Source organism: Drosophila subobscura, chromosome O, assembly GCF_008121235.1.
Source record: "Drosophila subobscura isolate 14011-0131.10 chromosome O, UCBerk_Dsub_1.0, whole genome shotgun sequence".
NCBI classification, from domain to species: domain Eukaryota; kingdom Metazoa; phylum Arthropoda; class Insecta; order Diptera; family Drosophilidae; genus Drosophila; species Drosophila subobscura.
The window spans coordinates 21,424,035-21,450,369 of record NC_048533.1 but is presented as its reverse complement, the minus strand read 5'-3'; the positions used below and the strand labels follow the sequence as shown (position 1 = coordinate 21,450,369).

Genomic DNA, 26,335 nt, shown 5'->3' with positions numbered 1-26,335 from the left:
ATTAGAATGTTCCAAAGTGGTCCTATTTGACCTTAGCCATTTGTTTGTTCATCTAAAAGTGTTTTCATATAGGACCTCGTTGGAAAAACTCCAACATAATAAAAAGAACTGTAGCCAGACACATAAAAAAACTCATAAAAATTCGCATGGGTTTTGTTTGATGTTTTGTTGTTGTTGGTTTTATGTATATATAAATTTTAATTTAATAAAATTTACTTGCTATATTTCTATTCTTTATAAGTTCATCCTCATATAAATAATAATTTTAAATCGCACATTTTTTTTTCTCATTAAATTTATATTATTATGTTTTTTTGTGTTTATGTTTTTATGCAGTTTTTGTTTGTTTTTTACTCGTATTTAATCTGAATTACACAACATTACTTTTTATTTAGCATTAGCTTTATCTTTATCTGTACCGTTATGTTAACCATTATCTCCTTCTTCAGATGAATGTTAAAATGTTTTGTTTTTTTGATTTTCTTACATATTATTGACACTGTTCCTCAAATAAATGGAACAATTCCATTCTTCTGTTTCGTTTCTGCTTCTGCTTATATTTTCCGGTTGTTTTTTGCTTTTTCTTCTTAGATGGGTTTGCATTCTAGTTTATGTTTATGTTTTCTGTGTTTTGCTTTACATTTATTTTTGCTGGTTGCTTGCTGTTTTTGCTTCAACCAATTTAAATTATTTTGGTGGCTCCTATTTCGTATGTTTTGCCACTTCATGTAGATTGTGTTTAATGTTCGGCGCTGTTTTTGTGGTTGTGGTTGCTTGGTGTTTAAATAATTTAAGAGTATTCAATAGAGGACTAAGTTAGTATACGCGTTGTAGGTTTGGCAACTAAATTATAAGTATGTATATTCATAAAACAAAATCAAAATTCAATGCATTATCTCTCAAAATGTTCTTTTGCATGAGCGAGCGAGCGCGTGCATGAGTGTATGTATATTCGTGAGTGTGTGTATGTGTGTATGTTAATAATAGTGAATAAATACAACATTATACAAATAAGAGAGGATTTTTCTATGTTGTAACGCACAAAAGGAAACAATAAAACGCTGCAAAAGCACAATTCAAAACACTTTTCTTGCAAGCACTCGCCTCCAAATTCGCTTCTTTGCTTGGAGGGTGGTTCGTTCGCTGGTTAGCAATAGCAATTTACACTTGTAAACTAAACAATAATAATACAAAGAAATTATGTTTAAAAAAAAATGAAAAAAACATCTGGGCGATTTAGTGGTTTGATCGCACGAATTATACACAAAAAACAGAATGAACTTAACATAATAATTTAACTGAAAACAGAAAATTGCAATTATATTGTTCTCCTTCTTAACAATTACAATATGCATACAACTAGAGACTTTTCAAGCAGACGTGAGTGGGGCGCTTTAGAAGCACAATCTCCGCCGGCTTTCAATGGATTTGTTTTTCCTTTTGCAAAAACTACGCTAATTGCCTGGATTAGAGTTTAAGTTTTAGTTACATGATTAAATTTGCCTTTTGTCTCGATTCGATTCAATTCGTTTCGCATGATTACAATTGCTTTTGAATTTGTTGAATATTTTCGTACATAAATATAATTCATTTTTCATTTTTGATTGTTGAAAGTAAAAACTTTCAATTTAAATTATAAGCCTAGCCATGAATTTTATTTAGTAATTCTTTTGTGTATAATTCGAACTGTGTGTGTGTGGGGTTTGTATGTATGTGTGGGTGTTTATGTGTGTGTGTTAGTATATGCTGTTACAATTATTACATATCTCATGTATATTTAATTTATGATTTCCTTTTTTAGTTACTCATTTAGTTTCTCTTCTCGAACATGTTAGTAGCGGATCTTGTTTGCCTAATGGATGTTGTTTTTGTGATTGTTCTTGTTCTTTTTGTTGTTGTTTCAGTGTCTGTTGTTGTTGCGGTTGTTCGGTAATGAGAAGGCGGCGACGACTTTAACGATATAAACATGAATATTTATTCCTCTGCCCCGCTGCGCTTTCAGCATCGTTTCGGTTACGCGAACGATGTGCCATTTGTGTGTTGTTCGTGATTTTCCATTTCTCCGCCTAGGACGTGCCATTGACCAGACCTTCCTTCTTGATGTTCTCCGTCAGCTGCTGTTGCTGCTGCTGTGGGCCGACCTGCTGATCCGTGTGATTGTTGCTGCGGTTTTTGTTGTTGCGGCGAGGTTTGGACTGCTGCTGCAGTGGCGCTATTTGCTGCTGCTGCTGCAACTGCTGCGCTGCCTGGGGCTGCGATGGTTGCTGCTGCGGCACCTGCTGCTGCGGCTGTGTGCCCGCCTGCTGTTTGTCGCTATTACGCGATGGATCCTTGGGCTTGCTCGTACCGCTGGCCGTGTTCGCATTGCCAATGCTGCTCTGTTTGCTGTTTTCCCCGGCGGCATTCAGCGACGCCTTGCCCGGCTGCGCCGGAGTCTGCTGTGGCAGCTGTTGCGCCTGCTGCTGCTGCTGCTGTGGTTTGACGCTGTTGTTGGCCACCGCACCGTTTGCTGTCAGATCGAAAGTATCCAAGAGATTACATCATGGGAAGGATTAGCATCGAGCTTTACTTACTGTTGCTGGGACCATTGTTGCTCTTCTGCTTTCTGCGCCTCCTCGAGCTGCCCTCATACGACGAGTTGCTGTCTGCTGCGAACAAAATGGAAGAAGATGATTTGTTACAAAATAAACATTAAATTTGAACCAACTAATTGGTTAATTGTTTCATTGAACCTACCCCGCTCCACGCTGCTCACTTCGCGCGTCTCTCGCACCTCCTCGGTGTGATTGTGGTGCTGATAGTCTCTGCCATTCTGCTGCTCGTTGCGTGGCGGCCGGCGGTTGATGCCACCGCCGCGACGGTTGTTGCCGGCGCCACGATAATTGCCAGTGCCCTCACCGGCGCTGCCACCACGATCGTTGTTGTAGCCTCGCTGGTCGCGCTGATGGTCACCGCGGGAGTTGTAGTCGTCCTCGTCGCGTCGATTGTTGTGATAACGCTGGTTGAGGCCGCCATTGCCACCCGGACCGCCGCCACCGCGTCCACGTCCTCGACCGCGCTGGCCGCCACCACCGCCGCGCATCGAGCGCACCGACTCAATATCGCTGCTGTAGCCGCGCTCGGAGCGCCTTGAGACGGGGAAGCTTGTTGTGGAGCCCATGGAGGATTCCTGTATGGCTCGCAGCTGCTGATCGATTTCCATTTTCTCCTGGCGCAGCTGTTCCACTTCCTGGCAGCATAATTTTGAGTGAATATCAAACAGCCACAGTCACAGTCATGCGAGACACTCACCTTCAGATGCGACAGATGATACTCCAGCAGCACTTTGGCATTCGCAATGCTCTCCACGGTGCCAATGAACACAAAGGGTACATGCGCCGGCGCACGTGGGATGTTCTGATCCTGTTCGTCATCGCCAGCGATCTGTGTGTGGATCGACGAAGGGCGGGAGGGACAGATTAGGCCTGGGGCTCTATGCTAGCGTACAATACTCACAGCACTCACCTTGATTCGAAACACGCCGCTCTTGTCCACAATCTCCTGTATGATGCGACCATTCTTGCCGATTACCTTGCCCACCAGCTCCCTGGGCACCTGAAAGAACTCCTCGGCATACTCGAGCATGGCGCGTGCCCGCTGCACTGACTCCTCGGTCTCGCCACTGATCTTAAATGTGCAGGACTTCTCCTCCAGCTCGATATTGGTGACGCCGACCAGCGTGCGTGCCGCCTGTATATTCGAGCCATGCGAACCAATGGCCAGGCCCATGAGATCGTCGCGCACTCGGAATTCCTCAACATAATTTCTGCAAAACATTTATCAGTGTGAGAAAACAGAGTCAAATGTGTGCTTGCAAGGCAAAACTTACCCACGGCTCATCAGTTTAGTCGTTTCGAGCTGACGTGCAGCTTCTTCAGTCCTTTTCAAGAGCATAACCTGAAGGAGAACAAACAATTAGCAGAAGTTCAAAGAGAAGAGAATGTGTGTTGAAGCTCACCTTCTGTGAGAGATTACGAAAATGCATATCCTTGAGCATGCTGGCGCGCTTCTGAGTGTGCTCCCATTTTGAAAGTACAATCAGGGCGGTTAGGTCGCGGTTGTAGTTGCAGACGCCAGCATCGATTGTGCGCTGAAACTCCTTGTGTATGCCATCCTTCTGGGCTCTGAAAATGGAACACTTATAGTTTAATATATTTGCTTTGACATGACTGCGATGTTAACTCACTCTTCGCGCAACTCTTCGGGCACGGGCAGCGTGAATTGGTAGAACGACTTGGCTGTGATTGGGGGATTTGAGTTTTTGGCGCGCAGTCGTCCCAGTTCACAGATCTCGGTGTAGGGCGTCTCGAAACCAATGTAGGCCACTGCACAGATGTCCGCTTTGAGCATTTTGATGATGGCCACCCACCAGCCGCAGGTCTCGCGCTCATTTGTGCGCGTAAACACCTCCACCTCCATGCCCTCCTCAAAGGTGGGCGCCGCCACCTCAACGGTCTCCTCTGGCGGCAGGCGTACGCTCACAAACGGATACTTCCTCACTTCGGTCACGCTGAAATCGGTTCAACAATCGGTTGGTTGGTTGGTTGGTTGGTGGAGGCCAAAAGAAATCTCATTTATATAAATTGCATTTCCCAAATTATGAAAAAGAATCTGCAGACAGGTGTTTGCCATCGGCAGCAGGCAACCACGCAGCATCAGCAGCTGCCTTGGCAGAGGGCCAAGCGAGAGCAAACAGCAACAGCAGCAGCAGCAGCACCAACTGTGAGAACAAGAACCACTGTGGGGGTGGTCGGCAGTGCGTATCCCTAGACCCGCCACGAGACACAGATCTCAGATCGGAAATGCCACACAGACAACGGACAGGATAGTGGTGCAACTAAATTTAGATCCAGCTGCCGCTCAGCTGAAGCTGCGCCGATGGAAGGTGGAGGACAACAACGAAATGAAACCCAAAAAACCGAACAACTTTCGTTCCAAAAATGTCACAAGAAATGCAGTGCTTAAAGAAGTGAGAAAGCACAAGGAAAAATATGCCATGCATAACGATATTTGTATACACTTTCTGCAAGGAATTTCCCTCGAAAGTATCTTTTAACCAGAGATCTTTCTGCGTTGCTAATCCCCCCTTACCTCCTTTTCCTAACTGCTCTAGCGTCACAAACTGCATCAAGGAAGCCTCATAATCAGATTGAAAATAAATAAATATATATAAATCGTTTCTTTCCGCGGTTAAAAATAGTTTAAAATAGCGGCAGCAGCGACGCTGCTTAGTGGCATTTGTCGCTCGCACTTGACAGTTCTGGCAGAGACGGCCTGGCCTGCCGTACGCCGCTTTCCTCCCGCCTTCTGCACACACTACACAGTTATTGCCTTTGAAAAGCTGTCAGAGTGGGGCGGACAGTGGTGGACAATCGTGTGGATCGCCTTGGACAGTCTGTCTGTCTGTCTGTATCTGTCGTCAGTCAGCAGTTTGTCGCCGCCAAGGAGCCTGCAGCGGCGTTTAACAAATTGCGACAAATTAAACATTTGCCAGACTGCAGGGAATGGTCAAAACCAGGAGCAGGGCAGAGCAGCATACGCGCAAATGATGCGTGGTCGGCGACATCTCTAATTTCTAATTTCGATGCCAAAAAGGCGACCCTCAGTGTCGTTGTTGTTCCTGTTGTTGCTCTGATTGTTTTAATTGTTGCAAATTAGTTGGAAAATACATTTTATAAAATTTCGCTCAAGCATTCGCACTCAGTTGGAGTTGTTTTTTGACATTAACTTACCCATCCACATCCACAAAGATGCCATCATCGGCCACAGCTGTCACATGGCCCTGTTTTTGTTGCGTTTGCATTTGCAGGTGTTGTTGTTGCATTGACGTAGCCGGGAATGAAGGAAAAACAACAGCGTCGACGACACAGGACGGGCAGCGCACGAGGAAAAACATAGAGAAAAATGTGTGTCATTAATGTGGCCTATGCCTATGTTATTTTTCATTTAGCTATATAAATATAAATGATATTTTTATGAAGGTACCGCCCAAAGGTATTCAAAATATAAGAACGCAAAATGCAGATGCGGATAAGGCAGCCACCAAGTGCCCCTCTATATCTGGAAGTTTAGCTCGTAAATTGCCAGAGCTCCATGCATGAGCTTTGCTGACGAAGATCTTTTATATTATCTCGAATCTGCTGGATCATCGATCATCAATGGAGTTCTGCCTCCCATCACGCAAAGTATCAAATTTGTTTGTTTACGAATCAACGGAGCCAAAGGCAGAAGGCCGCAAAATTTAATTGGCGTAGAGTTGCAAAGTTTCGAAAATTAAATTTGCAAACTCAAACTAAAATCAATCGCACTTCTCTTGCTATAGAAAGGGGGAAATCCATCAAATTCGAGTATGACCAACTCGCGTCAAACGGGGCAGCGCAGTAAACAGCGCTGCTAACGCTAACACCCCCACGCTGCGCGGCAAGCAGCGGCGTCTGCGTCGCTGTGCACTGGTGTGCGTGGTGAGGCGGCGATGATGTCGAGAGACTCCACTCAACAAATGTTGCAGGCTATTTATAGAAATAAAGCTAAAAATCACTAAATTAGAAACTGAGGCGGTCGCCGCCATGGGGCAGGGCGTCCGAAACTCCCTCTCCACACGGGGAACAGACACTATCCCGCCCACCCACTGGGGCGAGGGGCTCACCTTGTAGTAGGCGCCATTTTCGAGCCGAACTTCCACCAATAGATCTTCCATGCTGCTGCTCCTGATGGTACCACTAGTGAAGCAGTGCTTGGGCTTATCCACTTATTCTGATGTCCTTCCCGACTGCTCCTCCTCCAGCACTCTCACGCACGGCTTGTTCTAGCCGAATGCAGTTTGCTGTGTTCCCGTTTCCCGCTTCTTCTTGTTGTGGTTGCCTTTCGGGGTGACGGGGGTTCGTGACGGTGTCAGTGACAGTTCTCGGTTGCAGATGAATAAATTCTTGAATTTTATCCTCTCCTCTCCTTTTAACAATTCCTTCTGCTGGATGCTTCAACTACTTTGTAATCAGTCTTTTCGCTTGCTTTTGCGGAGGTTCCTGAAATCGAATACAATTAGCAGAGGAGCGCAACAATTAAAACAGAATTTGATGGATATTTTGATTGTAAACACATATTGACAAATGCCGCATGATAGAGAGCAGTGGCGCATTGGCAATCAAAAAGTTTTTGAAGTTATTTTGGGCTAAACAAAATGCAGCGACGTCGGCAGAACAGCACGCTTTTGCCGGCAGCGCGGCGGCGGAGTGCTTCCTCTTCCTCTTTGTCTTTCTTTTGTGTGTCTTCCACACCACCTTAAAAAAGCGTGTGCGGCGCGCTCTCCCTCTCACACACACACACCACCACCGCGGCAGAGCAGCAGCCGCCGCCGAAATGTTTCGCTCGCTCGTTCGTTCACACTGATGAGCACGCTTTTCCAATAAGAATTCCACACACACTCACACAAACACACGAGAACGCACCGCACACACCCCTCCACGGCACATGCCGATTTTACATATCAAATTTACACACAATTCCACTCCAAAACTGGAACTGATACCCTGGGATGGCGGTGTAAATTCTATTTTACTATTTTATCACTTCGTTGCGTAGCCGTTTTTCATCTTTCAACTGCTCCCGCTCCCTTTTGCCTACACACATTCATATTCGCCGCAGCCGCTGCTTCTGCTTCTACTTCTGCCGCCGCCGTCGCCTACCGCTGTGCAAAATTTTTTCGCTTTTCGGTTCTTGCTCAATTTTCGAAATGCCAAAAGCGCCTGCAATACGACAAATGCTGTAAAGATTTGTTAACTTACGGCTGCCCGGCACTTGTATCCTTTGATTTCGACTTGCAAATCACTTTCAATGTAGCTACAAACTTTTGAAAATAGAAATATAACGCGTGCAGTGCTGCTTCAAATTTTTTTTCGGCTGCGCTGCGTTCTCTTCGTTTTTGCTTTACACCTCTTTCGCAGCGTTTGCATGTGACCAAAAACGAAATTTTGTAAAAATACCACACAAAATGCACACTGTCAGTGTGACAGTAAACTCAAAAAAAGGTCAAAACCGGATATAACTTATCGCACAAATATATCGATACCTTAAAGAAATCAGTCGATACATCGGTTGGATTTTGAAATCAAAGCGGGTTTTTAAATAAAGCGAAGGACAATGAGGGAAGCAAGGAAATGTTCTATTGACGACCATGCTGATACTGGACACCTAAGTAGTGCCTCGCCTTTAAGATCGTATTGATTATTAAATTCCTGATCTTGTTGGTCCTTCCGTCTGCCGGTGATCTTGTTTTGATTGACTTTAACAATAGTTGCTCACTCTGCTGCCCATATTTAACATCTTAATTGAATTGTTCGCCCACTGGCGATCACATGAAATCACATGTTCTCCGTTCTGCGCACTTCAATTGATTTCAATTCGATTTTAATTTGCAGAAATTGCCATTTGGCGCCACCGATTGACACTTGTTCAACAAACCCAGAGCCGGACCTCTTACAGACACATTCTCGTTGGCCCTTTGCCGCTTAATGTAATTGTAACGACTTTTGAGGTCAATCATTTGCACAATTTGTCACATGGGCTGGGAGTGGGGTGGTGGGGTTCATTCATGGGCGCCCACCCCACGCCCAATCCAATCGCGTGACGTTGCCGGGCCGTTAGTCAACGCGCTTGTTGTGTGTTGTTTGTGTGTATTTTCGCTATTCATAAAATGCATTCACACACTCGGCTGATGGTGAATGCCTGATAAAAGTACGCTAGTAAAAGGTGCAGTGGTGTGCTGTCTATTTATAACCCCATTATATCTGTGTTCTAGGGGGTGGTGCGCTGAATATTTGGGATCGGGTCGCAAGAAACACACAAAACGAAAGACCTGCGCTCGAAAACATGCAATTTCGCTATTTGTTTGGTGACTCTACCCATACATCAAAGTGCAACATTTTCATGGCCTTAAACCATATTGGAACCATTAAATCTCTAAGGACCTGCTAGATAGATATCTGCTACTGGCTTCCTATGAACAAACACAGCTGGCATATGGGGATGTCAATCAAATGTGCATTTTTATTCTCCTCAAAAAGTTATCAGAAGTTTGTAAAATCATTTTTGTTTGGAAAGTAAAACCATCAGCTTTGGCCAGCCTTGACGTGGATCGTTCAGCTCTGATGCTCGTGTGGTCCTGTTTAATCGGTAATTGAAGAGAAGAGAAACGGAATTATCCACAGATAGAAGTTGGCAGGTAGATTATTATTATTATTACACTAAAGTCAATTATTTTAGCTGCTGTTTTGCCGACCTTAAAAGCCCATCAGCCATGTTTTGCAGTGGCCCTCCAGGGTATCAAGATCTGTGTTTCTGATAGTCATAAATTGCCATTCGCGCTGACAGTAATTACTGTCAAGAGGCGATTTGTTGCGGAAATGCATTCAGATTTTCCCTCTCACTTGCCCTTAGAAATCCACACACACCCACTAATCCGTCTGTCGCACTCTCCTCTCACTCTCTTTCTCTCTATCTGCCTGCCTCCTTCTGCAGCTGCCGTTTGACATTGACTTTTGTTCTGCCTTTTGGCACATTAACTGCACACTCTAATGACGTTGACGTCGAATGGTCAACAAAAGACAGCAACATTAGCGACGACAGCAGCTGTGGCTCTGCCCTCTCACTTGCTCGCACACGGCACTGCAATTGCTTTCAACAAGAATTTGTCTGTCAATTAGCATTTGTCTCTCAACTCGGTGCGGTTCTCCCCTGCACACTCTCTCTTTCGCTTTCTCTCTCACAAAATGCATATGGGTGCAACAATTGGGCACTTAATTAATATTAATTCTAATTCCAATTCCAATTCAATTAAAATTTATGCTCAAAAGTGTGTCAAAATGATTTGCTTGATCTTGACATTTGTGTGATAAAACGCCAACGTCATTTCCTGTGCTGCGCTTTGCTCCCTCTTTCTCTCTCTCTCTGCTTTACATCTGCTCTGCAGGTGTGTCTGTGTGGGTGGGGGAGAGCGTGCGACGTGTGCCATTTCTACGCTCTCAGCTGTCAGTCAGCTCTCATTTATGTTCGGCTACATTTTACAGTTGTTGAAAGACGCGAATGACTTTAGCTGTTAAAATGTCCCGTAAAATAAAACATTATTTTACCGTTAGTAAAGTGTTTAAAAATTACGCAAATGTTGGCTTCAGGATTTTTTAATTATTCACACCCTCACGCACCCGACAAGCAAGAAAAGTAGCAAACAACTTTGCAGAAATAAACAAACGAATCACCGAACCACGTACCACACCGTATGCAAAATATATTACAGGCTTACGCATGGCTTTCTACCTGCAGCATTCAAGCGAAATCTTAGCAACGGTATCCCCTAGTCGAAATCCCGCCTAGACCCTAAGCCCTAAAGCATTTTCTACCTGCTTATCAATTAATCAGCTTCTAAACCGCGACGCTGCCTCCGTCGTTGACTGCGAAGCTTGACGCCAGCTTCGGTTCGGGGACTGCAATTTTGTGTCGTCGCCTCGTCTCGCCGTCGCTTCGGCTGATTTAGCTATTGCATCGCCGCTGCTGTTACTGTTGCCTGCTGTCTGCTGTTGCTTCGGTGTGGGTTAGTTGTCGTTCTCGGGCAACCCGTAAAAATCTGCTCCATTTTATTGTCAATTTTTTCGGGCGAGAGCGGAAAACGGAAAACCGAAAACCCAAAAAGAAAGAGCACACCAACCTGAGTATACTCGTACGAGTAGTATATCGTTTGCCATAACTCAATTCAATTCGCTCGCCTGTTGGGTGTGTGAGTGCACATGACTATGTCGCATGGGTGTGTGTGTCAGTGTGTGTGGGAGAGTGGGTGTGTGCCAGTGTGTGTGTGTGCAGTGCCCCGATGCTCGCATCGCTTTTCAGTAATCATTCTGTGCCTGACCGCTGCGGGTTCTTTTCTTCGCCGCCCACCCCGAGGTTCCGTTATAAAAGACGCGTGCCGTTCCACACTTTGATGGAGTTCTCATCGAGACCGCAAAGGTTCAGTGTCCTGCCTGGCAGCCTCTAAACAAAACATTAAAAAAAATATAATCCAAAATAATTCAAAGTGAAACTAAAATAGCTGAAAGTGTGTCATTGAAAGAGCATTTAAAGTGATATTACTGCAATAATATTTTAAACAATCCAAAACCAGGGAAAATGCACATCGTTACCTTCTCTATACTGGGTAAATTTCTAACAATTTCAATTATAATTTTAATTCTAATTTTCATTTCTTGTGTGCTAAACACACCTGTGAGCCAGTCAAAAGGGAATTGAATGGAGTCGTACTTCTCACGGCAGTGATTAAACATACGAGTTAAATGCCTCAAAATAGAACCCGACTTCCCTTCAAATTGGTGTTCCAATCGGCAAATTGCATTGATTGCATTCTTCTACCACTGGACATCGAAAATGTCACGTCTTGGGTTTAGATTTTGATGGCATACCAAAAGTTCCACATTCAGAGACCCACAAATTGTCGCTGCCATTCCTGCCATTTGTTCTGTAATTACTTTTGATCATTTGAGTTGATAAGATGCCAGCCACAGAGATAGACCTGTACAAATATACCTTTTATGCTTGACAATAGATCGTAGACTCGCATGTGGAATCCTAAACTAGGCGAAGCGCTGATTGCCAGAGGAAAAACATAGACAGATCAGCTGGGTGCCTCAGTTGTATTTCATAACATTCAAAGTCGCTTTGCCGCTTGTCATGTTGATTAGGAAACTCTTTGCTTACAATCAGAATATGAATCATGATACCCAAAGTCAGGTGAATCATCAGCAAATAGGTCAGGAACCTGGGCAGATAGGTTTACTCAACCCATCGATGGTGTTTATTATGATATTTATGCTATAAAAAAGATAAACGTAGATTACTAGACTTATTCAGGTGTTCATTCAGCTAAGTAATGCCAAAGATATTTGGCAAAATCTGTGTCATACCCTTCATGTAATTCCATCAAATTTGGGGATTTTTCCCCGTCATGATTAATGTTGCGCTTGTTCCAATCATTCCAACATAAAACACAGAGCCCATCAAAACACTAAGCCCATGCCTGCCATACATTCTACAGCACTCCAGAGCACTTGAGAAGAGAAGTACTTTGGACATGGATCACGCGCCCGAACAGATATCAGAATAAGCGGCAATCTATTGCCGACTTGTTTGGAAAAATACCCATTTAATTCGCTTAACACCCGATAGATAGCTAGCAGAGACAACGACACATCACAGCGGTCAGACAGCCCGTACGCTGGGGTCACTGGAAGTTAAATATTTGTAGAGCACGCCGGGGAGTGTGTAAATTTATAGCTGGTGCGGAAAAACTGCTGACCTAATCGAGATAATCGAAAGCTGGGCCATAAAGTAGTTTCAAGAACGCATCGATAAGACGTGCATAGACTGTAGAATTACCACTTTGATTAGCGAATCTGAAGAGAGAGAAGAAAGTGCGAGCTGAGGCAATGAATATTAAACGATTAACTGGCAATTAACAACATTCGTTTTATGGATCTGTGAGCGCTTCGATTAAGCCTAATCGATCCACTAAAGCACAATAACAAGGCGCCAGAGTTGAGCACTGCTCCACCCTATCGCTCCCTCATATATATGTTTTTTTTGGGCTGTGCCTCAGTTAGCCTCTGATTAGCTGCGATTTTGTGCCAAAGATATATGACACTCATATGTCGGCGAGTGATTAAATGTGTATAAATATATTTGCTACTTCATGCCATTGATTCTGGCTGCTGTTGTTTCGACTCTGATTAGGGCTACCCCTGCTTCGGTGTGACGTGGGTACGACTCTGTGTACACTCCCTCCTCCCGTTGGGTTTCATTCACTGCAGCCACTGAAGCGTTCTGCCTGGGTCTCTTCTTTGTCCGGCTGAACGAAAGGGAAACTGCAATTTCGCTTTCGTGATAGCCACTCCAATACTGTATGCTGATGATGCGACTGAACTTTGGTTTACAAAGATCTTTGGCCTGTGCGGCAGACGGCACTCACTATCTCCGCTATTTGTTTTCAACACTTTAATCAACTTCCTTTTGCAGTCTTCCCCAAGCATGCACAAAGTCCAGTAAACTGGCAAACTCTCATGAATGGAAAGTTTTCCAGCCTACAATCGATCATCCAAGCGCCAAGCCCTAAAGCAATCACAGCAACAGTTTATGGTAACCAATCCAGACAAACGTCACAATGTTGTAGCAATTCATAAAAGCCCAAAATCTGGCTATCTGATTAGGCATTCTCTGTGAATTCTTTGAGTGCTCTCAGCTGGAGTCACCCGGCAACAGATTAGATTATTTTCTGTATTACATTGGAGGGCCTGGAATTTCTTTGGGCTGTTGGAAGAAGCTTCTTAATATCCAATAGAGCACTCCCAATCAATTCCAATTGTCTTTATTCACATGACCTGCGGCTTATCAGAGAGCTTATCAGAGTCTTCACACGCCTCCCTATGTGACGATAAAATGACAATAGAATATAAAACTCTGCGCACTCCCGAAATTTTTTATCGTTGGTTGGAATATATCTTTGATTATTGCGCACAGTAAAACCTTTATAAAGTTAGTCTGGAAAATCACTGAGTGCTCTAACAGGGGGAGATCTCAATACCGCCAGTGATTTGACACAAATTCCACACAGAGAACGAGCCACAGTCTTTATCGCCGCTGCTGAGCCATGCGAAATCATTTCAATTATATTTTTTGAGCTGACACGGCCGAAAATGCGACAATAAACAGCCGAGACAAGTCAGGGTAACACAGCCACTTGACGACCGATCCGACAGAGTGCAACATGATGCAGAATTCTGTTTCTATTCCAGTCTCGAGTGGCAGAGATAATCGCGCTCGCACTCATAGATTGAGATATTTTCACTTGACGCTCGCTCGGCATTTCCCATTTCCACTGGCCGGTTGTTTGTTTTGTGCTGATTTTCACATGATTATCCGTCATTTGCATTGCCCGTATGCAATTACAGTTTTGTTAACTTTTACACCCCGAGGTTCTCAAATTACAGAACACCATTCGACTATTCCCATTATCGGCTATCAAAGTTTTATCCGCTCAAATGTAATTGTCCGTGCTTTGAGGGGGCTTTGCATGTTGCAACAAAAATTTAATTGCCGTTTAAATTGTTGCTCGACATTTGTGGCGTGTCAGCCGCAGGGGAGGGAAGGGGAAACACTTCGGAAGCGATCAAGATGCAGTGATTCTTTCAACAGTTCCCAGTTCTGGCGTTTGCATCAGAAAAAATGTTATATAACCGCATGAGTCTTGTGATCATTTCTTCGTTAAAATTTCATTGCTTTATAATCCATCATTCACTGCAAAATCACTCAAATCTCTAAGTACACTCTGGCTGGCCACCATGTGCTCGCAAATATATTAAAAAATCATTAAAGTCTCGCGCTACAGACTAGAATAGATTCGAAATGAAATATTATTAGGTTCTGTCTAATCGCAAAACAAATGGCATAACTTGGAAATCTTTTCCCTCGCAACCCATTGCGTCACAGGAGGGCGACCCAAGAGGCAAAACATCAGCCGATGAACACGTTCCTCCCCACTGGCAAAAAGTTTATTAATAATATTTAAACATAGCTACATATAGTACTCAACTTTCACAGCTGCCGTTGTCGTTTGTCGCTTGCAGTGAAAAACTTGCAAAATTGTCAAACAGTGAGCATAAATTTGCCAAAGATTAAAGACAGAACCGGACAATAAATTAACAGTCCGTTTTTTGCGGACTTTTTATGAACCCATTAATGCTGGTTATGTCTTAATAAACACATATATTTGATCGCACAGATCACGGATCACCGAGTGCTGCAGAGTTATGCTGATGGATCAGCGCTTTTTAAATACCCAAATGGATCGTAAAAATTTGCTCCGACCGCACGCATAAAATTTAGTTGATATTTTGATGTGCAGATGTCAAAATGCTTTTAGCCACAAAACAAGGAGAAAGCCACAGCGGCAGTCGAGAGAAAAAACCACCAGAAAATAAATGATTTTGGTCCAATTGTTGTGCAGGTTAATGAAACATTTATGCCATCGGCAACAGCAGTTGATTGAAATAATATAATCCCGTTTATATATATATAGAGATATACCCACCAAATCATAAATTTCCTGTGTATTTTTAGCTGAATTCAAATTCAAGTGCAAGGTGCTGCCTGTCGTCTGCTGACGCTGCCAAAACAATATATAGATTGACCCTCTGTCGCCTCTGTCCGTCCGCTCTCTCTTTGCTCTTTTTTACTCGTACTTTATGGCCCCCATCAGCAGACAAGACCAGAGCAGACCCAGTGCAGTGTTTTAGTGTGTTTCGGCCCTGAGCATTTCGTTGACATTGCGAGTGTCGGTCAAGTTGAAGTTTACACGTTTTTGTTAATTGTTGCCATTAGCAACGTTTGTGCGTATACTTGATATTTATGTGGCTACTTTTCTTGCATTGCAGTTTGCTGCTCGCTGGGCCTGAGCTGGGCCAACGACTGGTCCTATCCGGACTTGGAAAACAATAAGGATGCGCGTAAGTAATGCCAATCTGCAAGCCATTCAAGTTTATTTGCTAAAATTACTTAATCAACGCTCAGAGTGCCCCCGTTTTGTGTGTGTTTTGTCTGGGGAGTAGGTTACTCTCGAGCCATTTCCCATTGTCAAGTGCTTTGCATAGACACAGAGACATTAGCGGTCTATGTGTATGACATATATTTATTCATTTTTGTGTGTGTCCCGGGTCGGGTCACTTAACGTACACGCTCCGGGCTTGAGTTTGTGAGGCTTAGTTAAATTGCGCCAAATTGCTGGGCATGCAAATTGGACAGAGTGCGAGTATGCGAGAATATATATCGTGAATGATGTTCAATTTGGGCTCAACAAAATTCCGCGAAATACCGAATTTCGGGTTAAAGTTATTTTCAATTGTATAAAGTTTGATTTATGAGCATTTAATTTCTAATAAAAATTGCCAGAAATTTTAATAATGGAAATTGATTTGCAAGAAATTTAAATGTTCCCTTTCTCTTCCTCTCTGCAGCATTTCCCAGTTGGGGCGGTCTGTGCGACAGTGGCAAGAGACAGAGTCCCATCAATCTGGAGGCCAAGTGGGCACTCAGGGGCAAGTTTGATGAGCTAAAGTTCGAGAACTACGACGATGAGCAGAAAAATCTGGAAATGGTCAACAATGGGCATTCAGGTGAGTTAATTATAGTAACTAGATTAGTTCCCTTACTGAAATTCCCTTTCTTGTAGTACAAATCGATGACTTTGATGATGAGCTGGTGCTGCAAGGTGGCGGCCTGGGGCATGAGTACGAGTTGGAGCAAATCCACTTGCATTGGTGGTCGGAGCACACCATCAACAGCGTGCGCTACCCACTGGAAGTGCACATGGTGCACCGCAACAGGCTGTATCCCAACATGACGATGGCCACCAGCTTTAAGGATGGCATCGTGGTCGTCGGTGTGCTCTTTCACGTTTCCAACACGCCCAACGAGGCCATTGCCAGCATCATCAAGAACCTGGAGGATGTGCAGGCCTACAGTCGCTTGAACAAGCCCGTGACGGTGGCCAATTCCATGGCGGTGGGCGATCTAATGCCACAGACTCTGGGCAACTACTACACCTATGCTGGCTCCCTGACCACGCCCTCGTGTGCCGAGTCGGTCATTTGGATTGTGCTCACCGAGACGCTGCCCGTGACACTGGAGCAGGTCGATGAGTTCAAGAAGATCGAGTACTCAAGCGGCAAGCAGCTGCGCAACAATTACAGATTCCTGCAGGCCGTTAACAATCGAGTTGTGGTGCTGGTCGAGTCCGATCATCGTTCAGGCGGCGCAGCCGGACGCACGGCATCTTTCGGCCTCATCCTGCTGCTCGCAATGGCGGCACAGAAGCTGCTCCTGTAGATGCAGCCTGGAGCTGAGTGCTGAGAGATGAGTGATGATGCGGAGCAGCAGCCATAGACATACTCGTACCAAAGAATGCACTGAGGACACTCCTCGGTGTAGCTACAACGAATTTCTTGTAAAGTTATCCATGACAGGGAGAAGATGCAGGGAGTTAAATGTTACAAATAAAATACTCATTAGTTTGTAAATGCCGAACAAGTCAGCTAGTCAGCTTATGTTAGAGTGCAAAGTTCACCAATCGCAATAAAACCAAAACATTTTACACACTCGCAGTCGCAATTCCTTCGATTCTTGTTAACTGGAATGTCGAACGAGACTTGAAAGTGGCAGCCGCTCGCCTGTAGCCCATTTATTCCGCTGAAAGTTCAAACTGACCAGTAAACCTTTATGGCCATTTTGTGTCCCAAAATAGACGGTGAGCCATTATGTTACGCTGAATATATTAGTTAATCACAAGACCACAGGCATAGTACTCGTATTTTATGGCTCATTTCGGTCAGTGTGATTCCTGGAGGGACTCTCGTGGCTTATGGCCAAATATAATTCGAAAAAATCACTGATAATGGGTATCGTCAACTGACCAATTGCGTTCCCTGATAACACTAATTGATATTGCAACGATGCTAAATCACCACAACAACAACTGCTGCTAGCAGCGGTTTTTTTATATCACCTTTTATGACCTGTGTCGTCGGTCGAGGAATTTGATTTGGACTTATGGTGTGCTGACCACCACCAACCACACTTCATCATCGTTCTTCATTGTGAAATGACACTTGGACGCACTTAATGTGATTGGTGCCGCAGTTATTGATGGGACACAGTAATCACTATAAACTGCACATGCACAGTCCGAAAAGCAATCTTATCTATCCGTATATATGGGAACCCAAAGGGAGGTAAAGCAATCAGAGTACTTGGACAATAGAAAATGATTTTAAAAGTCTGTTTTTAGAGTGCTACAATGGCTATTAAATACGAGAACTTAAAGAGGAATATTGTCAATATTTGCCCAGTTTGAGCGGAACTTTGTACAGTCAACAAATTACAGGGGAAATAAAAAATAAAAAAAGAAGAAAAAGAGAGCTACAAGATTATCTAATGAAGCATTTCCAGATTTTCATAGTTTAAATTTCTGTGTGCACATAAAAAATATAAAAACATTCTCCAGGCCTATGTTTCACACTTTACGCAGCAATTTCTTAGTCCTGCTCCGGCATGGAATATAATTCCCGCACATTATTAGCACAGTCCAAGTCTTAGTCCATCGGGGAATATTGAAATGGCGCCTTGTAATAATTCAATCTTATGCTTCCAATTAATTTCAGCAAATGTTAATCTAGATACCATAATCTAAAGTACTCCTAACTAATCGTTGGCCCCAATCAGATTATTTTTTCAATTTCGTATTCCTTTAAAACAAGTGCTTCTAACTAATCGTTGGCGCAGATCAGATAGGGACGGAGATTTTTTGGTTTTCTTTTGTTAAATTTCATTCCTAAACTGAATAAATTGATAGCATTATCACAAATTGAGACCAGCAAACGTACATATATTTTTAAGAAGACTGCTCGCGGTCTGCCCATATTTATTTATTTATTCCCTGAACTTATTGTGTTACTTTTAATCATTTTTCTGAGCAGCATTTGAATAATGATGACACAAAACATGATTTACGAGTGTATTATTCTTATCAATAAATGTTTCACAGTCAAATATTCAATTTCTGTTGCATACTTTTTGGAAAAATAAATGGCTTAATAATGTTTTGAATGCCTTACGATTAAATCTCTTTATATTAATAATATAAAATAAAAAATATTTAATATTTGAGTGAGAATGTGTTCTCATTGGGCTAACAGATTGACAGGAAGTCGTGAACAAGTGTGTGGAAACCGAGAGATCTAAGGAGAAGATCTTCATTATCACAGATCCACAAAAACAGACTTGTTGGGGTTATATTGACAAATATGGAGTCCAGAAGAAACCATTTAGCTGGGACCTGGCCAAAGTTCACCTTGTTGTCAAGGGGTTGTCCGATAAGGGGCAGCAAATTTGCCACAATCCCCTCCCTTCGAGCATTCGAGACGCATTCCTTTCCCGGTAGAGGCCGCCTCGCTGATAAATAAATGTAAAAAATACATTTCCTATCCACAAAAATGATAGTTTCATGTGGGGCATACTTTTGGGGCTTTTTGTTCAAGTGGAAAACAAAGTTTGAGCGGATCGGAAAAATTTATAAATATTTTGTCAGGCCTTGAGAAACTTGTCAAAATATTTCAGCCTTAAAATGAATAACTTAAGGCTTCTTGTTATCATCGCAATTCCACTGGCATGTGTGGAAGCTGAAGAGAATTGGCTGGATTTGGAACACTCCACGATAGGGAATCTGTGTAAGCTGCCAGGCCTCTCTCTCTCTTTTATTTGGTGTACAATTTGAAGCTTTAACTTGTAGCTGAAAGTGATTGGCCGGGTGTATGTAACACCGGCCATAAGCAGAGTCCCATCGAACTGAACGAGGCTTATGCCACAAACGGACCAACGAAGTTGCATATATTGAACGATACCGTGGAGCAGCCACATCTGGCACTGCTCTACAATGGCTATGTGGGTGCGTCTGTCATAGAAATTAACTCCTTCCTTCTTCATCCTCGGTGACAAATTCTTTCCAGTGATTTTGCACAACTTCACCCAGTTCCGTGAGCTGGTCTATGTGGCAGAGCAGATTCACTTCCATTGCGGCGCAGAGCATGTGCTGGAGAATGCCCGTCATGACATGGAGGTGCAAATCGTGTTCCGCCTGGAGTCGGCGGCCAGTCTGAAGGAGGCTTTCAACCAGACAAAGGGTTTGGTTATTGTGAGCGTCGTCTTTGCGGTCTCCTATGTGCGCAGCCGTGCCATGGCCGCCATTGTGGACACGCTGCGTGGTCAGCCCTTGGTGAATGAATCCACATGGAAGATCAACGAAATTAACTCAATATTTCTGATGCGGGAGCTGTACGGTGACATTGGAGCCTACTATCAGTATCGAGGCTCCCTGACAGTGCCTGGATGTGGGGAGAATGTCGAGTGGATTGTCAAGGCCAAGGTGCAGACACTGACACGGGATCAGGTGGGTTTTTTTCCTCCTGTCATTTAACTTTGATGTAACTCTTTTCCTTAGATGGAGCTATCGGGAGCTGCAGGATGCCAATACGCGGCAGGTTTTCTACTTTGCAGAAAGTAGCGCAAACAATATTCGAGTGTGCTGGATATGTGTAGGGTTTATTTATATATTTTTGAATGGCGCCAACATTTTTTAGAGCTGAAGAAAATGCGTAAAATAATTGTTTGTACTATTATCTGACGCCTTAGAGAGAGTATTTAGTTACATTCAAATAAAATGCAAAGCATTTTCACAGTTTACAACATTTAATGACTATATTTTGGCTTTTTATCTATTCTCATCCAAGTTTCTTCTTTCTTTAGCTTGCATTCGCTCCAACCATTAATCAAAAGTACTCACACCCGCTCATGCGACACTCATCCTCATAGATGATGGCAAATCAACTGACAACCATCTTTACCATATCCATCCCCACTCATTTGTCTAAAATATATGCCTGAGCCCATGTTAAAACTGTCAGCTTAAGCCCCGGCAAAGACAATGCCGCAACGAATTCATGCCACAAACAACAATCGCTTTATTTTTTGTGTATGCAAAAATATTTGGCTGTGAGTGCAAGATGTCCCATAATTAATTTTGACTCCATTTTAGGCCAATAATCAAAAATGCATTTGTTATGTTTTTGTTTTTTTTTGCGCGCCGATAGGCCTCGAAGGGGCGTTTAGCGCCCCATCAAATGTTGGACTGATGGATTTAGATGGGGACTTGGATGCGGATTCGTGGTCGTAGACGAAGTTCGTTTCGGTTGCTAATGCTATGCGTAGAAATGGACAAAGGCCAATGTCAAAATCTCACATTGGTGTGAATTAATAAATTATTAAAATAGTTTTGTTACGCAAAATCATAATTTGTGTGTGTGCGTGTGCCGTCAACATTCACTTTTGTGCACCGAGTGTTTTGCATTTAATTTACTGGATGGGCATTTTAGCAACAAATTTTGGATTTGCATAAAATATGCAAAGTGCGGCAACGCTTGACACTCATTAATCAGGGGTCACAGACACTACCACGTTATTTTATTTTGTGCATGTAAAAAGTAACTTTCGTTGTCTATTAATTAATGGCAAAGTAATGCCCGGTTTCGCATTACCAACTGATATTTATTGTATACTTCTTTGACAGATCTTTGCATCTTTAAAGGCCTCCCTCACACTCCCGCAGAAAAGAAACCAGACAAAAAGTTATGTTTTCATTTGCATTTCTCTACCAATTTGTTGCTTTTCGTCATGGCCCACGAAATTGGCGTGAGAAAGTGTGAAACCAGTTTCGAGGCAGTCAGAAATGTGAGCCAACTTTTCATCGTGAAGGTTGGCTGACTGACTAATCAGATGCACTCCAGTCAGTGCATTCAGTTCTTGCATAAGTTAGCCCCAAGAGTGGGTGAAATTACATACAAATCGTCCAAGAAATTGTCAAATTTCCTCTGTAACAAAATTGGAAAGGAAATTGAAAGATGCTTCAGCTATTAGCTCAACTTTTTTACATTTACCCATCAGTAGAAGGGCAGCCAATTAGCTTTATAAGGGATTATCGCAGCTCATTCGTTATGCATCTATTTCATTTTTGTTTTTGTTATGACAACTCATTTCCGTTTGGTAGCTGAACCAATTTCAATAGCCGCAGCGCATCCCGACCATATGCGTAAATGCTTTCTGATTTATTGGCTCACTTACCTTCACTTTTTTTGTGTTTTTTTGTGTATCAATTTGGCACATTTAGAGCTGACAATATGTCGCCCAACAACCCAACTAGACCTTGGCCCTCGCTCACGGCAGCTGATGCGAAATACAGTCCCCGAAATATATTCAATTTACATTTGATGGTTCCAGTTGCAGACAATAAAGACCTGGCCACAGACAAAAGGCCCTACACGAACAAAAAGTGCATTTGAAAAGCAAAAGTTTGTAACCTCGTCGCTGATAAACAACATCGATATATGGTGGGTATATCTAGTGTTTAGTATACAAACTAAATGTAGAAATGGATGTGGATGTGTATCAATTTGGGTCATTCAACTTGATGGATAAAAACTGTCAGCAAATGAACTGTTTAAAGGGGCAGCAGGGATGTAAAAGAAACCGAATTTTGGGATTTATTTGAAAGCAGGAATCAAAGTGTACAAAATGGCAAAAGACAGGAAAATAAATGCAAGTTTCTATAAGCAGAAATGTGCTCAGAAATGACTAATTGTTGACAGCAAAGAGTGGTAAATTTTCGCACATTTTGAACACTCCTCTTGGGGCTCCTCTTGCTGGTGTGAGAATAAACACAATAAATATTCAGCGCCGAGCCAGTTTCATTGTAAATTTACCCTCTCGCTCGACCTTTTGTTGGGCACAAAAGCTCCCACTGCCACTTGCCACCCAACCAGGCGGAGATCTGTCGAGATCTTCTTTCGCCTCCGTTGACTCCGCATAACAAAACGAATTTTGTTTGTGTTTTATGGCCCAAAAACTGTTGCAACTTTTTGGGTCTTGCTGCCGTTTCATTATTTGTTTCCGATTATAAACTTGTTATGGCCGCATAGAGGCGAGTCGTATAAAAAGAGTTGCTGCCACTTGACCCATCATCACAGCCACAGAGACACACGAAGCGAGAGGAGTAGCCAGAGACCGACAGCTAACAAGAGCGAGAGAGACCAAACCCAAGCAGCAGCATGAAGATATTTGTGGTGCGTTTTGCCCCCAGTGGATTAACCCAAGCGGACACCAAAAAGGATTACTCTAATCTCACACTCTCTCCCTGCCTTACAGACGGTTCTGATGGGCGCACTGGCGCTGGCCCAGGCTGACATCAGCCTCACCCAAGCGGGTTACAACTACCGCATCCAGCAGCAGCAGGGACAGGTGCAGCTCCAGCCACCAGTTGTGGCACATTTGCTTAACCAACAGCTGCAGCAGCAACAACAACAACATCAGCAGCAATCGTCACATCCGGTGCTGCCGCCGCTGCCACTGCCCTATCTGCCACCCGCTGGCCAGTACCAGTCCCAGGCTGCCGCTCGTCCCACCTCCGCCTCGTTCCCCATGCCCGCTGGATTCCCCATCAACTTCCAGACAGCTCCCGCCCAGCAGCATCGCCGCCCTCGGCCACGTGTGCGCATACCCAAGCGTCCGATTGTGACCAAGAACTTCTTCATTCACTCGGCGCCCGAGGAGTCCGACGATGAGGTGCAGGACGAGCTCAACCAGCTGGCCCAGCAGCCGCGCAATCACTACAACGTGCTGTTCGTGAAGACTCCGGCTCAGACGAACCGCGCTGCCGCCCTCAACCTGGCCAAGACCCTCAAGCAGGAGAAGACTGTCGTCTATGTGCTGGCCAAGAAGACAACGGCTGCTGACCTGCAGGATGCCATTGCCGAGGCGCCGCAGCACATCAACAAGCCGGAGGTGTTCTTCATCAAGTACCGCACACCCGAGGAGGCAGTCAATGCTCAGCGACAGATTCAGTCGCAGTACGACACGCTCGGCGGCAGCTCCACCATTACCGATGAGGGTGTGGCGCCCATTACCTCTGTGGTGGGTTCGCTGGATCCCCCAGAGGAGGATGAAGAGGAGCAGCAGCAGCAGCAGCTGCAGCAGGGCGAGGGCAACTTCATTGATAATGGCAATAATGGCGGAGGTGGCAACATTGGCAATCATTATCTGCCCGCGAACCAGTTTTAAGTATTCCTCTCATTGCTAGATAGTTAGCTGTCATTACCCCCACATAGAACCCTCTCTCACCCAATGTTGTATAAGTTTTAAGTGTTTAACAAATTTCGTATTAAAAGTTGTGAAATTTAAGCAAAAGTTTACTCAAAATCGATGCAGCAAATGCCCAAGATTTATTGCCTGTAAAATCTTGCCACTACAAATCAAAGAATCTCGCCTGAAAACCAAACTCCTGTGTGCAACGCACACAGCCCCTCATGATGGTTCTTATAAAATCATAGTAAAACGAGATTCGGGTGGCTATGAAAGGTTCTCCAGAGGCGCATGGGGCCCCAAAGCTGCTGAGACCCGCGAGCTTTGTTTTGTGCACCAGCAGACCGCCAGTTTCCCTGAGGCAATAGTCTTTGTCCCTCGGCAGATTCAAGCACATGTGACCGGGTCCAATGGGATTGCGCACCCTGCTCTCAAAGTAACTCAAACACAGGGCATAGGGAATGACCCTGTGATAGACGCCACGCATTTCCTTCTCGGCCACACCTTTGCGCCAGGACCAGCCCGTGTGCATCACGAGGCTATCCCTGGGCAGTGGCGAGCCCAAGCACTTAATTTCCTTCACCAAACTGTTGAACTCGATGCTCCTGTGCGTGCGTATCAGCGCAATGTCATTCGATTTCTTTGGCTTGTCAAAGTGCGGATGCGGAATCACATATTCGATTTTGTAGACACCGATTCTCGCATCTGTGGCACCCAATGTCTGTGTGCCGGTGACTATGCGATAGGTGGACACATTAGCCCGCTTCATGCAGTGTGCCGTCGTGACAATCCAGTCTTTGGAGAGTATCGCGCCACTGCACTTGTGTTTCTGGTGGACGTTTTGTATGGACACTTGAAATGGCGATAAGTTCCGAGGAGCTACCACATCCCCAATGCTGGAATCTGGTTCTGCTCTTAGGTGTAACTTTCTTCTGTGTCGTGATAAAGTTGGTTGTGCAGTCAGGCAGATTAGCAGCAGCCACAGAGAGCAACTTGTTTTGGTAGCTCCAAACATGTTGAGGATCCGAAAGCAACTGAAATGCATTTACCAGGGGAAGCTAAAGCAATTGCTGGAACAAATCCGCAGCGAATTAAATGATTGGCTGAGCGCAGCTTCCATTTTCACTTTATTAAGTAAAGTAAAATATATTTAGAACCATTTTATATTCAGCTGCAATGTCTGCCACGCTGGGACACATTCAATTCCTCTGGCTTACCCTCCGACTCACTCTCCGTTTCGGTTAGACTCAAGTGCGTGCGTATGAAGTCGTGATAGTAGGCAACAGAGGCATGGGCATCTAAAGAGCACTCCAATCAAACAAAGTCAATGACAAGCAGCTTCGATCTACACTCACCTGGATAGCCCCTGGCGCAGGGCATGCCCCAATTGACCAACGCCACCAGCCGACCATTGTGCACGAGGGGACCACCCGAATCGCCATGACAGGCGCCACGTCCCTTGTCGTTGTAGGTGCACACGTGGCCAATGTCCACGCGTGAGCTGTTGTCATGTGCCGCACGGCACTGCTCGTAGGGCACATACTTGACCTCCAGGCTCTGCAGGCGAGTGGGCACATCGCCACCCAGCGAGAGGGTGCCCCAGCCAGTGAGCAGCAGACGAGACCCAGGCACAAGAGGCTCATGATCCAGCTCCACCTTCTGCGTGGCATTGTCAAACACAAACGACTCGTTCAGGTGCAGCAGGGCAATGTCGTTGCGGTACTTGCGCGGCTCATAGTTGCAGTGCTCCACGATCCTATCCGGATAGTAATACTTCGTTCCATTCTGCTGCAGATCCTGTGTGCCGGCGAGCACACGGAACTCGCTCGCCTGCTTGCCGCGTGTACAGTGGGCAGCCGTGATGATCCAACGCTCATCGATGATGGCACCGCCGCACGAGTGCCGCCCACTGGCTGCTCCTTGCAGCGATATTTGGTAGGGCGCCAGGCCCTCGGGCGCCTCCTCACCGCCCACAATGCGCGTGTTTGTGTACTGTGGGGGATACAGCAACTGGCAGGAGACGCAGCAGCTGGCAGCGAGTGTTAGGAGAATATAGAGGAAAGGCAACATAATGAGAGCTACTGAAGTTGGTGTGCTTTTGGGGGTTTCTACTTATAGTACTTAATGCTGGAGATTGTGGAGAACAGAACCCTTTTGCAGGCAAGTCACGTTTTGCGCTACTTCTGGGACATCCAGCTGAGTGATAGGAAGGCAGCACCCGCTGAGCTCTGCAGAACTATAAACAAACTTTGAAGTGCAATGAATGTTAATTGAAGTACCTCCAATCAATGTCAGCTGAGTGATAAAACCTGACTGTTAGTACAGACACTGAACCTTTAGTCTGTGCGTAATCAAAGTAATTCCTGTAATCTACTTCCCCATTGCATTGGCCAGCACTTCGTTTCGTCATGAGATAGCCAAGAGCTTCCTGAAACTTTGAATTCCCGCAAACATGACTGGCCCTGGGACTTGTTTGTTTGTTGACTTCGATTGAGTCATTTCTAGGAACTAAACTACTGGCAATATC

General features: G+C 44.5%; 6 protein-coding genes across 8 annotated transcripts; 3 read left to right on the top strand and 3 right to left on the bottom strand.

The window, feature by feature from the left end:
• Positions 1 to 337: 337 nt before the first annotated feature.
• On the bottom strand, positions 338 to 7,995 carry LOC117898475 (synaptic functional regulator FMR1). 3 transcript variants are annotated; one of them, XM_034807908.1, is made up of 11 exons: positions 7,821 to 7,995; positions 6,686 to 7,061; positions 5,772 to 5,821; positions 4,226 to 4,549; positions 3,998 to 4,163; positions 3,869 to 3,936; positions 3,496 to 3,805; positions 3,292 to 3,423; positions 2,737 to 3,229; positions 2,574 to 2,645; positions 338 to 2,509 (listed from the first exon to the last, which is right to left on the bottom strand). In XM_034807908.1, exons 2-11 carry the CDS (start codon positions 6,734 to 6,736, stop codon positions 2,067 to 2,069), a joined length of 2,109 nt encoding a protein of 702 aa, XP_034663799.1. In that variant the 5' UTR covers positions 6,737 to 7,061; positions 7,821 to 7,995; the 3' UTR covers positions 338 to 2,066. The 3 variants fall into 3 exon arrangements, with proteins under 3 accessions (XP_034663799.1, XP_034663798.1, XP_034663800.1); XM_034807907.1 differs by having other exon boundaries at positions 2,574 to 2,648; positions 7,821 to 7,994; XM_034807909.1 differs by having other exon boundaries at positions 2,574 to 2,648; positions 3,505 to 3,805; positions 7,821 to 7,992.
• A 2,922-nt stretch (positions 7,996 to 10,917) lies between these two features.
• Positions 10,918 to 25,839, top strand: LOC117898478 (carbonic anhydrase-like). The gene is made up of 5 exons (XM_034807913.1): positions 10,918 to 11,218; positions 15,504 to 15,575; positions 16,083 to 16,241; positions 16,298 to 17,106; positions 25,826 to 25,839. The coding sequence occupies exons 1-4, from the start codon at positions 11,191 to 11,193 to the stop codon at positions 16,951 to 16,953; spliced, it is 915 nt and encodes a 304-aa protein (XP_034663804.1). The 5' UTR covers positions 10,918 to 11,190; the 3' UTR covers positions 16,954 to 17,106; positions 25,826 to 25,839.
• LOC117899171 (carbonic anhydrase 6-like) lies at positions 19,247 to 20,182 on the top strand. Its single transcript, XM_034809030.1, has 4 exons — positions 19,247 to 19,349; positions 19,412 to 19,567; positions 19,629 to 20,068; positions 20,120 to 20,182. The coding sequence occupies exons 1-4, from the start codon at positions 19,247 to 19,249 to the stop codon at positions 20,180 to 20,182; spliced, it is 762 nt and encodes a 253-aa protein (XP_034664921.1).
• On the top strand, positions 22,770 to 23,898 carry LOC117898477 (mediator of RNA polymerase II transcription subunit 15). The gene is made up of 2 exons (XM_034807912.1): positions 22,770 to 22,793; positions 22,876 to 23,898. Exons 1-2 carry the CDS (start codon positions 22,779 to 22,781, stop codon positions 23,785 to 23,787), a joined length of 927 nt encoding a protein of 308 aa, XP_034663803.1. The 5' UTR covers positions 22,770 to 22,778; the 3' UTR covers positions 23,788 to 23,898.
• LOC117898481 (chymotrypsin-2-like) lies at positions 23,937 to 24,828 on the bottom strand. The gene has a single exon (XM_034807917.1). It carries the CDS (start codon positions 24,821 to 24,823, stop codon positions 23,972 to 23,974), a length of 852 nt encoding a protein of 283 aa, XP_034663808.1. The 5' UTR covers positions 24,824 to 24,828; the 3' UTR covers positions 23,937 to 23,971.
• On the bottom strand, positions 24,973 to 26,069 carry LOC117898482 (chymotrypsin-2-like). The gene is made up of 2 exons (XM_034807918.1): positions 25,164 to 26,069; positions 24,973 to 25,106 (listed from the first exon to the last, which is right to left on the bottom strand). Exons 1-2 carry the CDS (start codon positions 25,876 to 25,878, stop codon positions 24,976 to 24,978), a joined length of 846 nt encoding a protein of 281 aa, XP_034663809.1. The 5' UTR covers positions 25,879 to 26,069; the 3' UTR covers positions 24,973 to 24,975.
• Positions 26,070 to 26,335: the final 266 nt, after the last annotated feature.